Source organism: Nyctibius grandis, chromosome 5 (genome assembly GCF_013368605.1).
Source record: "Nyctibius grandis isolate bNycGra1 chromosome 5, bNycGra1.pri, whole genome shotgun sequence".
In the NCBI taxonomy this organism is placed as follows: Eukaryota; Metazoa; Chordata; class Aves; order Nyctibiiformes; family Nyctibiidae; genus Nyctibius; species Nyctibius grandis.
In genome coordinates this window covers 17,105,941-17,118,083 of record NC_090662.1, presented here as the reverse complement: position 1 = coordinate 17,118,083, position 12,143 = coordinate 17,105,941, and the positions used below count along the sequence as shown (strand labels likewise).

Here is a 12,143-nt window from a genome sequence, read left to right as displayed (position 1 = left end):
GGATTTGGGGGAAACTTTGGGTTCTCTGGAGATCTGGGAAGCCTCGACAGCAGCAGCTTTAAATTACATGTTTTGCAAAAGGCCTGAGTCCTTTCTGTAGGCTATTAATCTGCAAAAAATGTAATATTCTCCAACACTTTTGAGTCTGCTTAAAGGAAAACTTACACTAAGCAAACAAGAAAGACCTTGCTGGAAAGTATTTTTTGCCTGGCTTACAAGCTTATCATGGAAATGCCTTTTTTTTTTAATGCATCAACCCTGAAATTGGATTTTGCAGAGCCAAAGAAAACTCATAAATTCCCAATTGTAATCTAAATTTTGGCCTCAGTTCAGCAGACCATTTAACTTTTGGGTGCTATGCTGAACAGAGACAGGACAAATGCTTTCCTGACTCACAATCAGAGAGCTGATCATTAAATAGGTTTTACAACTGGCAGAAACACTTCTCCTGCCTAAACTTCAAAACAGCATAAATGACAGGAGCTTTATCAACTCAACAACGGCAGCAATGCATGAGCTACTGATGAATGCAGGTCAGTAGCAGTTTGTGTCATTAATGGGATCCCCTTCATGCTTTTGTGTCTTCCATTGGCTTCTCATACACCTTGGACTCTAAAGAATGACATAGGATCCACTGTATTTGCATCTATTTTAGCAGGTTTTATAGGTATCAATAACTATTTCTGTTCGGCAACTGCCTGAGTAAAGGATTAAAAATCAAACACCAGCGACAACAAACTGAATCACCTGTCACTCACCGTTTGTCCAGAATTCAAGTAAATATATGAAATAAACGCAACCAAAATACAGTCGGTACTAATCACTGTTTCTGTTGCTATAGAGGCCATCAGCAACATTAAGAAACACTTTGAAGAATCATTGCTGGCAGAGCAGAAGACCAGTGGGACAACCCCTGTCTTAAGATACTCACAGTACACCAGGAACCACGCGCTCGCTATGTTGGGACATCAGGCCTTGAAAGAAAGCAACGTGCTGGAGCAGCTCAAGACGATCAAGACCCCCAACATCCAAAACTTGAATGAAAAGGTATGCGCTGTGGATTTTGAATGGGAGTTAAACAAAAATCCCTTTTTTGATGCTGTTAGTAGTTTTTATTTTAAAAGAGTGCTTACATGCATTTTAAGGCTGGAAAATGACACTTCCATGGCACAGACATGGAGTCACGTCAGAAACAGCTGCACTTCTCAGCTGTGGTTACTACCACCCTTGTGAAAGCCATTGCTTCAGGACAGGCCCAGCGCAAGGAACTGTTTAAGCGCTCTCTAGTCTCAAGAGGAATTCTATGTAAATTCAGAAAGATTAGCCCCAACCTCTTCCTAAACTAAGCAGAGCATATTTGCCCTGGAGTGGATGGGGAATGCTCATGTATCCTTTGCATCACCCGTGGGAGAGGAAGGGATTTCTGTCCTTCTGTGGGGCAGTAGTGAATACCTGATAGCACCTTCAGCCAACACTGCCAGAACGGGAAGAGATCATCCACCTAGGCCTCTAGTCTCAACATCTGTGTCAAACTATATGGAGGGTTAGACATGGTACCATGTTTTGTGAGAGGTCATCTGAATCCTTTAGAACAAGCCATTGACCTATGGGCTGGATATGTCCAGGGGACAGTTTCAGCCCTTTTGCCATAGAGGAGTAAAGCAAGGGTCTCAGTGCAACACATGGAACCCAACAAATGGCTCCTGTAAGGATGGGCTCGAAGCCATGGGCTGCCATTGCATTCTTCAAGTCAGGGAAGGGGGACCTGTAACTGGCAGGCCACCCATCTTTGAAGAGACCAGACCATCGTTTCTTCAGGAAAATCCCATACAGTGTTCAACGTTCATATGATGTCAAACATCTTCCTTCCCCCAGGAGTGTATCTCAGGACCCCAGAGGAGTCCTGACATAAGCATCTTCCTTCTTGCAGATCTGTGGTGTGCCAGGAGACCATCCCTGTGTCACAGCAGCCTGCGGGGGAGCTTTGTGCCGGGGCAGTCACGAACTCAGGCAGTGCGGTGGCCCAAACTGCAGTGGAGCTCTACCTCTCTCCACTGATGCCTTCAGAAAAGCTGAGGAGAATGCTGTGTTGCTAAGTAACTTGACTACTCAGCTATGGGAACCTGAGAATCAGGTGCTGTATATCAAACCTACATTTGTTCAATTAAATGGATGGAGGATAAGATTTGGGAGGTCCCAAATCTACAAAAACTCACATGCTTCTTGGATACAAAGAGCAGTGACTTAGTGATGGACTCTGTCCCAACACCATAGACCTACCATGGTTCAGTACTAGGAGTATGAGGTGTGAGTCCCACCATGGGACTGTGGCTCTAGGTATGCCTTCCTCTTCCTCACAGCTGCCAAGATCTCACAGGTCATGGTGCCCTGTGCCTATGGAAATTGGTGGCATCAGACTAGTATTGCCTATATTTTTATTGGGAAGGATTCAAAAGGCATCCCTTGTCAGTAGCCCGAGTATGGCCCATGCTTATTACAGTGGGATTACTGCTGTGTATAGCATGAAGCTCAATTTATACAACTTCATATGACTCTTACGTTTGCCATTAAAGAATTTTTGCAAATAATTTCAAGCCCAAGCTTCTCTGCCCCTGGTGATGTTTAGAGGAGCATCAAGTAGTTGGCTGTACTACACAGTAGCAGTGAAAGTGACTGAAGCAAAGTCCGGCCAATGCAAAATGTGCAAAGGAAAGAGAACAGACAAATCCCAAAACACCAGTAAAGACAGTTTGTTCTCATTAGCAATCAGAGATGATGCCTGTTACCATTACAGGCAAAACACATTTTCCAACAGAAATGTCATTCTGCTGTGGCTTTGTTCTGTCCCTGCAGGGTGCCTGGGCATCCATTTCCTCCTTTTAAAATACACTCTGCATCACAGATAATGGGTTTAGAAACGATCCATCAGGGCACATGCCTGGGCCCCAGGACACAGAGGGGCAGCAGTGAAAGGCATCCCGCACCGAGGTGGCAAGGGCCAGGCTGCCAGGACATTGCCTTTGGCGCTCACAAGGTTCAGATAGCTCTATGATAATATATGTGAACTATTTTGAGATGTTTCCAAAGTAAAAACATCATCATTTTTCTTGTTGCATGGGGAAACAGCGAATCTCTTCCCTCTGCAGACCAGAGAGGCGGTACCTGTGGGTTTCACTAAAGCAAAGCACAGCCGCCAGCAAAGCAAAATGCTGTTGGCATTTGATGATGAATCTAAAGCTTTTGTTTAAACGATCAAGAATACTAATTTAATGGAAAAATGTAACTTTTAAATACAAGTCTTAAACTCTACCTTCCTTATTTGTGTCCTCTTAAGTGTATTTTTAACAAGAAGTCCAATGTGAAAAGGCAAATGAAATTACGTGCCTTTTCTGTACTGAATCTCATAACTGACATGCTGCAATGCTGCAGTAGAAAATAACAGTCAGCACCTTCTTTTAGAAACAGAATGGCCTGTGGTTTAGCAGTGGTTGCAGACAGAAAAAAAATGCTTGATTTAGGCTTTTTCTGGGGCCAGATGAAGGCCATGATGTAACAACTTCTGGAGTTCTCCAAAGGAATCTCCTACTACTTTTCAAATCCACATCAAGTGATTCCAGCTAAGGCTTGGATCAAAATTATTTTTGATAGATGCAATGATAGATAACATCCAGAAAATGGCACTGCTATTTCTAATAACATTTCCAGGTTGAAAGCATTAAAAAAATGGCAGAAGACAGCAAGCTGAAAGGCTCACAATTTAATGGGCAACTGGAGACAGCTAAGAATCAAATTGAAGTTGACCAAGAGATCACTAAGGAGTTCATCCGAAAAGTGAAAGACTTCTTGTTAGGTAAATATGCAAAGTTCTTTTTGACTCATTTAAAATATATATTCTAATACAATTTAGCATAATAGATGGACAGAAAATGGTCTAGCTGTATACACATCAACTTTCTTGTCTACCTCCTGATCTGCGCAATCTTTTTCAATCCCTTTTTTCTAGTGCTTCTCTCTCCCACGTGACAGTACTTTCTATTACTTTTCCAATAGATCTGTTACGTTCTGTTTGTCACCTTCTATTAACTTGCTTAATTTGAAGCATGCAAGTAATTCCCTCAGTTCCTGGTTTATCTGAGTAAAGGTCTGCTAACATAATTTCATACAATATACAATGTCCAGGCATGTCCAATGCATCGTCAAATTGTTATTCCACCCCCTTCTTCCAGGCCCATAAATAGAGGCTCTCCGTAGGGAGCGTGGGAATTAGGACACATACTGCTCTGTCGTCTCCATAAAGCTGTAACTCGAGGAATCAAAGGATTCTGGTAGAACTTCACAGCTCTCATAACAAAACAACCATATATACCCTAAAACTTTTTCCACCCTCGCGACTGCAGAAAAATGCTGTAAGAAACAGATCCTACGTTTTTTTACGAGATGCACATCAAAGGAGTTCAAATGTGGTAGGGTTTTTTTAATCTCTTGAATGTAGCTGATCTCATAAGTTGCTAAGGATTGCATGTTGGCAGTCCTTTGGCATTCATACCTCTACATCCAAATGGGAGCGAGGGCAGACGACAGAGGACTTCCTTTGTGCGGGAACATTTATTTTATTGAATTGGAAAGAAAACTCCATTTAAGTCCCTAAGATTCTCAGATTTGTATTTGACAGCAATTGAAAATTCCACCTTTGGCTCTTCTTTTATGTTTCTTAGTAGACATACGGCATTTACTAACAATTATAAAAGCACTTTTTCATGAATTTTTGTTTTGTAAATTGAAGTTTAAGAACTGTAACAGCTGAGATGCATACAGTCACATTAAATCTGCAGTACTCTGCATTGACCTGAATGGCAGTTTTAGATTAATATATTCCTACAGAAAATAGCTCTCAGGAATGCACTACCATTTGCACAGTAAATGTCTTATATTTAATTCTTGGTGAGTTATTTTGGAGCACAAGCAGAAACATTTAATATGTTTCAACTTTTTATCACTCAAGGTCTTCTCTATAAAGGGAAGTGAGCAGAAAACAGAAGCGATGATGAGACTTCACAAGGCATTGACTACTCTAACTCTGTGTGCCTGTGCCTCCTAGCAAAGAACTAGGACAAGATCATTTGTAAAAATGAGTTGTCAAAATACGTTTTTTCTACTGTAAATTCCCATCCGACCAGAGTCTGACCCAAGTTCCGTCTGTAGCTTAGCCTTTCTCATTAACCAGGGAAGGAACAACTTTCTCAATATTGTGGCGACTCCAGGGAAGGGATTACACCCACTGGCCAGCTTGGAAAGTTCCATTCACACCCCAGTCTCTCCAGTGCCTCTTTGATCTGGGGGCTGAGGGAGAAATGGGCTCTGACACATCTAGCTGTGCCATGCACTGATTTAAAACCTTCTGCAGGCTCTGTTCTACATCAGAATTTTAATAACCCAGTTCAAAGTGGGTTCAAATCCTCATTTTAGCCAGTTCTGACAACACTAACAGCAGTACCTGGAAGCATAATCTTAAATTACAAAATGTTGGAGATGATAGATAATTCTCTTACCCCTTCCTGTGCCTGTCAGCTTTATTCTGCCATGTAACTCAAAAGGCAGGTAGCCATAATGATCACTTACATTTCACTGTGAGGAAGGAGCCGCTTCAAGATACCTCAGCTCAGTTTCTGTTGCAGATGAGAGCGCGCCTCCAGAAGACATTGAGAAAGTGGCAAATTATGTTCTGCAAATAAACCTTCCCCTGACTCCACAAGAGCTCATGGGCATGCTTGGCAAAATCAGGAGCGTTATGAATCTCTGTGAGAAGTACAAACTGAATGCGAGTAAGAGAAACAGAAGAAGGGAGGAAGCTCGGACACTGCTGGTGGAGGCACAAGAAGCCGAGTGAGTAGGGTATTCTCTTACTGAGGTGCGAACTCCAGCTGGGGTGGCACTGTGCACGGTAGGACTGCTCCGTACCCCAGGCCATACCCTAGTAACACTGGAGGGAAAGCTCAGATGACAGCAGATTTCAGCTTGCGATTTCCACAGGGCCTCTCCAGCAGGAACGAGCCACGACCGCTCGGGCTGCGGGACGCGACGTGCTGCGAGGCAGCAGCTCCCAACAGCTCTTGGCTCCTCTGCCTGCTCAGTCAGAGGCCAAGGCAGCTGTGTACTTCCATGGCGTACCTAGTGGATCATTACATCTGGCTCACTGGGAGGTTTAAAATGGGGAGAGAGAAAATATGTTCACCCATAAGTGAGCTTTCCTTACTAGCAGTGCACCACCAGGCAGCCGGTAGCATCCAGCCTCATCTTTAATACAGCAGCTCACATGCTCCCACGCAAGGTCCCTTACTGAGGTTTTGCTTTGCCAACTTATGAACCACAATTTTAACAGTTGTTGTTGGACTCGAGGGAACTTTCCTGCATGTGAGCATGGGTGCATTTGAAACGGGTTCTTGCTTTGCTCTCCGCACCATGATACTACACATGCTTTTATTTTTCCATCTTAGCAGAGCAGCTAAAGCTCTTCCACCTGTGGATGAAATTAATAATAAACTAAAAAACACTGTGAAGTCCCGACGACACTCCAAAAACACCTTCATAAAGATAAATGAAGAAATACGAGGCATCAGAACACGAATCTCACAGGTATCTCACTGTCAATCTTTTAATGTATTTACTACATACATTTTAGAAAAAGATACTTCATCTGGAAGTTTCCTTAATGTAAACTTAAATAAATAAAACCAGAAGGTGGTGCAGATATGACACCGATTCCATAACATTTAAGGGTCTCCTCTTCTTAATCAGTTGACATTAATCTCCCTCATTACCATTCTGCAACTGGATGGACATTGCGTAAGAAACCACAGCCTTCAATTGCTCTGTTTTAGGCTGAGAACCAAGTGAACAAGACAAACGACAAACTAAACAACTTGTCAGCAAAGCACTCTGAGATGGAAGCTGAAATTGCCACACTGCAGGCAAAAATGCTGATGAACAAGAATCAAGCTACAAAGGCACGAGCAGGGGCAGAAGCAGCACACAAGCAAGCTCGGAATATTGATAACGTAAGCCTTTCTGCCATGTATTAAGGGGAAAAAAGACTCCCTCCATGTTTGATAGTATTTTTGATTCAGAAGTGTAATTGTGTTGCCCTGCTCTCCTCAAAACTGTGTTAACGTTTTCCTTATGCCATGCAGTGTAAAATGCCACAGGTTAAGAATAATTTCTTTTTTATTTTAAGGCTTCTGGCAAATAACACTTCTGTTTGCTTGAATGAACGAAAACATACACATTTCTCTGGCTACTCCCCGACATTTTTCCGTGTACTGTGTATAAGACTCGTAGTCACCCTGGGCACCAGTAAACACAACAGAACAAATCACAAACCCAGATATTCAAATACTTGAGCGATGGAAGTAGCCTGGCCATTCATCCCACGCCATTCTCCTTCAGAGAAAATTGATGTGGGAGTTACTCGGAGTTTTTGGCTGGCCAGGTGCTTTTCAGTAGCTCCGATTACTGAGAGGCAGCTAGAAATTTGCTAAAATTGCAAGGAGAACCAAGCACCCACAGCGCAAGCTTGGAGCATGACCAAGCTTCCAGGTTATAAGAAACCTAGTAGAAATCTAAACTGCAGCCTTGATAGCAATCTAAATTGGCATGGAATGGAGTTAGCCAGTAAATATTACTACAGCCAAAAATGTAAACAAATAAAATAAAAAAATAATTACGCTACTGGTAATTAATTAAATTCTAATTAAGCGTCACAGCAAAAACAAAATTTACAGAAAAGCCCTATCAAAAGAAGTAAAAACAGCATAAGCTTTAAAAATCTTAAACCATTTTTTCTTTACATCCTTGCCCTCCCTTGACACTTTACATTGCTCCACTGGCAGTGTAATTGATTTTTATCAGGTTTTGCAAAGCATTGTTCAATGTACACTCATGTATTTTTTTTTAAGATTTGAGAGTATGAGAGATTTAAAGTTTGGTTCAAAGAGGATATTCAAAAAAAGGTATAAAAATCTCCTTTGGTACACCAGATTAATTATGAGATGCTCTTAAACTAAGTAACAGCTTTTTGTTACAGGAATTTGCTGACATTAAACAAAAGTACACCAATCTTCAAGAAAAGCTAAAAGCCCAAGGACCTCCAAAAGTAACCCTAGAAAAAGTGAAGCAGCTGAAAGAAGAAGCAGAAAAACTGGCTGAAGAGACTGAAAAAAAAATTAGAAGAATAACAGGTGGTGTTCTCACTTCCATAGCAAGCAGTGAAAATTGTGACAGTCATGAATTAAACTGAAGTCCTTGCCCACAGACACTAACAGACTAGGTTCACCCGAAATCAGGTTTGAAACAATATAACTGGTGAAAATCCCGACTTGAAGCTACCCGAACAGTTTAAAAGCAGTTAAATTGATTTGGCTTACATACTTTTTCTGACATAAATTGGTTGCTATAAGCAGAGTTTAAGAAGTGTCCACACAGGGACTTGCAGCAATTTGATTCAGATAGTTTAAAAGCAGGACAAGTGCAAAATCTGCATAAAACTCGGCTGCAGGTTTAGCTGGGAGCTTTGATTTATACACTTGCTTTGGGCATTTGGACCTTACGTCTTTCCTCTGCGCTCTGTCTTTTCTTACATTACCCAAGTGATGGCTTGGGTTGTAGAGAGCTGCAGGGTAGCTGGTTTTCATCAGTCCATACTTGTTCCCCCTCAGACATTATCTCTGAGCAATGCCAGAACAAACCAGGTACAAATACCACCTTGTTCAAACACACAGAGAAGAATACGTGTCCCACAGCAGGCAGAAGGACTTGAGTACATGCCTCGGTCACATCAGTCCACACCCTGGTGTCATCACCCATGTGCACTGCCATGGAGATTGAAGCTGATGTGCCCCGGACCTGCGGGGCTGCGGCCAGGAGGCAGAGGCGTTGTGGGTAGCAGAGACAGCGGCTGCTGCACCACCGCTCCTCACACAGCCTCTCGGGTTGGTTTAGAGGGTCACCAGAACAGAAGGGTACATCTCATGTAATTGCACACAGGGGACCTAATTCTGCTTGTAGTGAAGGTCTGGGCGTTTCCACTGGGAATCCTTGGGCCTAGGATCCTGCCAGGCTTGACGTCCGAAAATACCATGTAACATCAGCAAAACAGAAGCAGAAACTCCACCCCAGGAGCAAATTCTTCAGGACAGAACCCAAATAAATACTTTGAGCAGATGCCTTGAGGAAAAGCATTAAGAGCATCCCAGTCACTCCAAATGCCCATATGATAAGTGCATGAGAAACAGGCAGTGAATAATGTGGTTTTGACTCATTACCAGTATGTTTACACTGGTATAGCTTCACAGGGCCCAGCAGAAACATTCCTGTAAACGAGAGAGACCTAAGCCCATTACATCCAAATTGTCTAGGCTTTACACACATCGGTGTGTAAATTACACACTGTTCCTCTGAGTGCTTCCATTTAAGCCAACTCAAGAGCTCCATGTCCTGCCCCATCCTAGCTGATGGACAAAGGCACATGCTGAGAAATTAATTCCTTTAAGGCAGTTACGTTTCTCTCACAATCCAGAAGCCAGACTTTTCCCTCCAGTTGCATATATAACATTCCCCATTTGAAATGGGCTTATTGCCTCTAAAACTGCTGGGCAAGGAAATGCTTGTAAATCCCTGGATTTTACTTACACAACAAATATGAGCATCATTGCATGTCTCTACTCTTCCAGCTTTGGCGAAGAAGATTCAGGACCTGAATCAAACCAAACAAGACAAGGCAGAGCAACTGAGACAACTGGAGGAACAAGTGATAGCCATTAAAAATGAAATCACGGAGCAGGAAAGCAAGTATGCGACATGCAAAAGTTAGGGTCTGAACAGACCATCAGGTAAACTGCAACTGAAGTCTTCACACTTGCCACCTCCTGAGCTTCCCGGCACGGAGGGCTGTCTCTGTAAATTCATCTGAAGGTGCATATAGTATTTTGGCACAGTGAATAATGTAACTTGCTCTTGGTTTTTTTTGTCCAGTTGAGTTTATAAGGAAATAGGAAATACCTTTTAATAAACCAGCTGATAAAGTAATCGGGATGCAGTCTTTGAGGGAGCTCTAAAATACTCTCTCACCCACAGCCCAGGACTTCTCCTTGTAGCGGGTTGGAAATGCAAAAGGAGGATTGCTCAGAGAACTACAGGTAACTGCCTCAGAGACTCCCAGCACCCTGTGTCTTCTGCTGAACCCTACAATATCCTGTGGCTGTGCCACGACCCAGCACAGGGCTGCACAGACCAGGATGGGGTGATGCAGATGAAGGGCTATGGGCTCTGTAGCCATCCCTGCTGACAACCAGCAGCATCCCCAGGGTACCGTCACTCCTCCACTCCTCCATGCTGTGACCTCCGAGTAGGGGGGACACCAGCACCCCCTGACCATGTGGGGTTCCCTTATATTAACTGAAAATGCGCAGGGACATGTGGTACCTCCATGCAGCACTGGGCCATTAGAGGTGAGTGCCAGGGAGCCATTCCCCGGTGCCCACTGGATGGCAGTGCACAGATGCTTAATGCCGAAAACAACTTCAAAATCATCGTTTAAGGGTCGTTTGTCAATGCCCCTCCTGCAATACCTTTTTTTCTTATGCTTATAAGGGGTTTCCCATGGTTTTTGTTAATGCAACCAACAACTGGAGAATAACTCCAGCACTTAGGTTTAAGCAGGGAGTCTACGGGGCCACAAACATTGAAAAAGTTTCTCCAGCTTTTCTCCCACATGCAGCACTTCATGGAAGTCAGGGTTCACACAGCAGTTTCTCGTAGCCATAAAGAACATAGCAATTGACCTACATTTTATTTTATAATTATTTTTCTTTTAATATGAAGAAGGAGACTGGGGCTAAGCAAATGCTACAGAAGGGCTAAGGTTTTAAAAAGACCAAAGGGAACTATGCCTGTTTCAAAATCCCACCCATATTCCTGCAGGACACTGAACAGACTAACGATGACTTTTCCTCAGTTAAAACCAGTCGTGTCATTCCCATCTGGACCGTCCCACAGCAAGCATCCATCATGGACTTTATCCAGCTGGTGTGAGGAGCAGAGCACTACTGCAGAGTGCTCAGATGCAGCCCAGATCACATCTGTAAAACCAGGAATGCTCTGCACCCGTAAAACAATCCTTATTTAAAAGCAAGCATTGTTTTGATCCAACTAAGATAAACCCTCCATAGTTATCAGTCTGTGTTTACAAGAGCTAAAGCAGCATTCGTATGCAGTGGCGGGGGGGCTTGGGTGGGAATTGCTGGCACAGATGAGATTTCAAAGATATTCCTCTAACTGGAACCAGCTGTGCTCCAGGGCAATGGGCAACATGCACTACCCATATAATAGCTTCTGTTGTGAAAATTATGGAATCGAATTATAACTTTGATATAATCTAACAGAGACAGCTGAATGCAGGCATGCACATAATTTGTGGTTTAGCTTTTTCCTCCGAATTTTAGCACTTTAAAAAATCATCTATGAGGTGCGAGGCTTCTTTAGAAGTTACTAGGCTGTAATCAGAGCAGTGTATTCAGATTGACTTTGCCCTAATGAAATCGAGCATCTCTAGTTTACTCAGAGCACACAACTCACCAAGCTGCTCACACACAGGTCTCCAGGTAATGAAGGATTTCCTGCAGGTTTCAACACAGCCCTGCTGCACTGCACCTGAAACAGGCAAACTGAAGCTCTTAGAAAGAAATTCCCAGTTGCATATAAACCAAAATTATTTCATTCATGGCTTTAAATACCTGAATTCACAAGCAGAAAGTTGGAAGAGACCTTCCTTCTAAAATCCACCATTGCCTGTAAGAGTTGACATATGGCTTTCGACAAGCCGTGAGGATGAGAAGTCTGTAAACACAAGGCAGTCATGGCCTGGAGGGGAGATTTATCCGTGGGGGGAAACAAAAATCGCTGGAAGAAAAGCGGAAACAGGAAGAAGAAAGCGTGGAGTCTGACCTCCCCTGCCTTCCTCCAAGCATGCTCTGACACACAAAGCGAGCAGGCCTGACGGGACCAGCAGCTACAGGACACCAAACCCATTCTGTGGGTTTACAACTGTGCAGCATTGCCCGTTGGAAGTGGTGCAAAAACTTTTAAAGTGT

The 12,143-nt window shown here is 43.2% G+C and overlaps 1 protein-coding gene across 1 annotated transcript in view; it reads left to right on the top strand.

Annotated features, from left to right (window-relative positions):
• Positions 1–9,865, top strand: part of LAMB4 (laminin subunit beta 4) — a 41,297-nt gene extending 31,432 nt beyond the window's left edge. Inside the window, exons 27-34 of the mRNA XM_068400627.1 lie at positions 842–1,047; positions 1,931–2,134; positions 3,706–3,850; positions 5,676–5,883; positions 6,495–6,633; positions 6,879–7,055; positions 8,081–8,234; positions 9,726–9,865. Of these exons, the coding sequence (XP_068256728.1) occupies positions 842–1,047; positions 1,931–2,134; positions 3,706–3,850; positions 5,676–5,883; positions 6,495–6,633; positions 6,879–7,055; positions 8,081–8,234; positions 9,726–9,865 (1,373 nt within the window). The remainder of the gene's footprint in view (positions 1–841; positions 1,048–1,930; positions 2,135–3,705; positions 3,851–5,675; positions 5,884–6,494; positions 6,634–6,878; positions 7,056–8,080; positions 8,235–9,725) is intronic.
• The last annotated feature ends 2,278 nt before the right edge of the window (positions 9,866–12,143 follow it).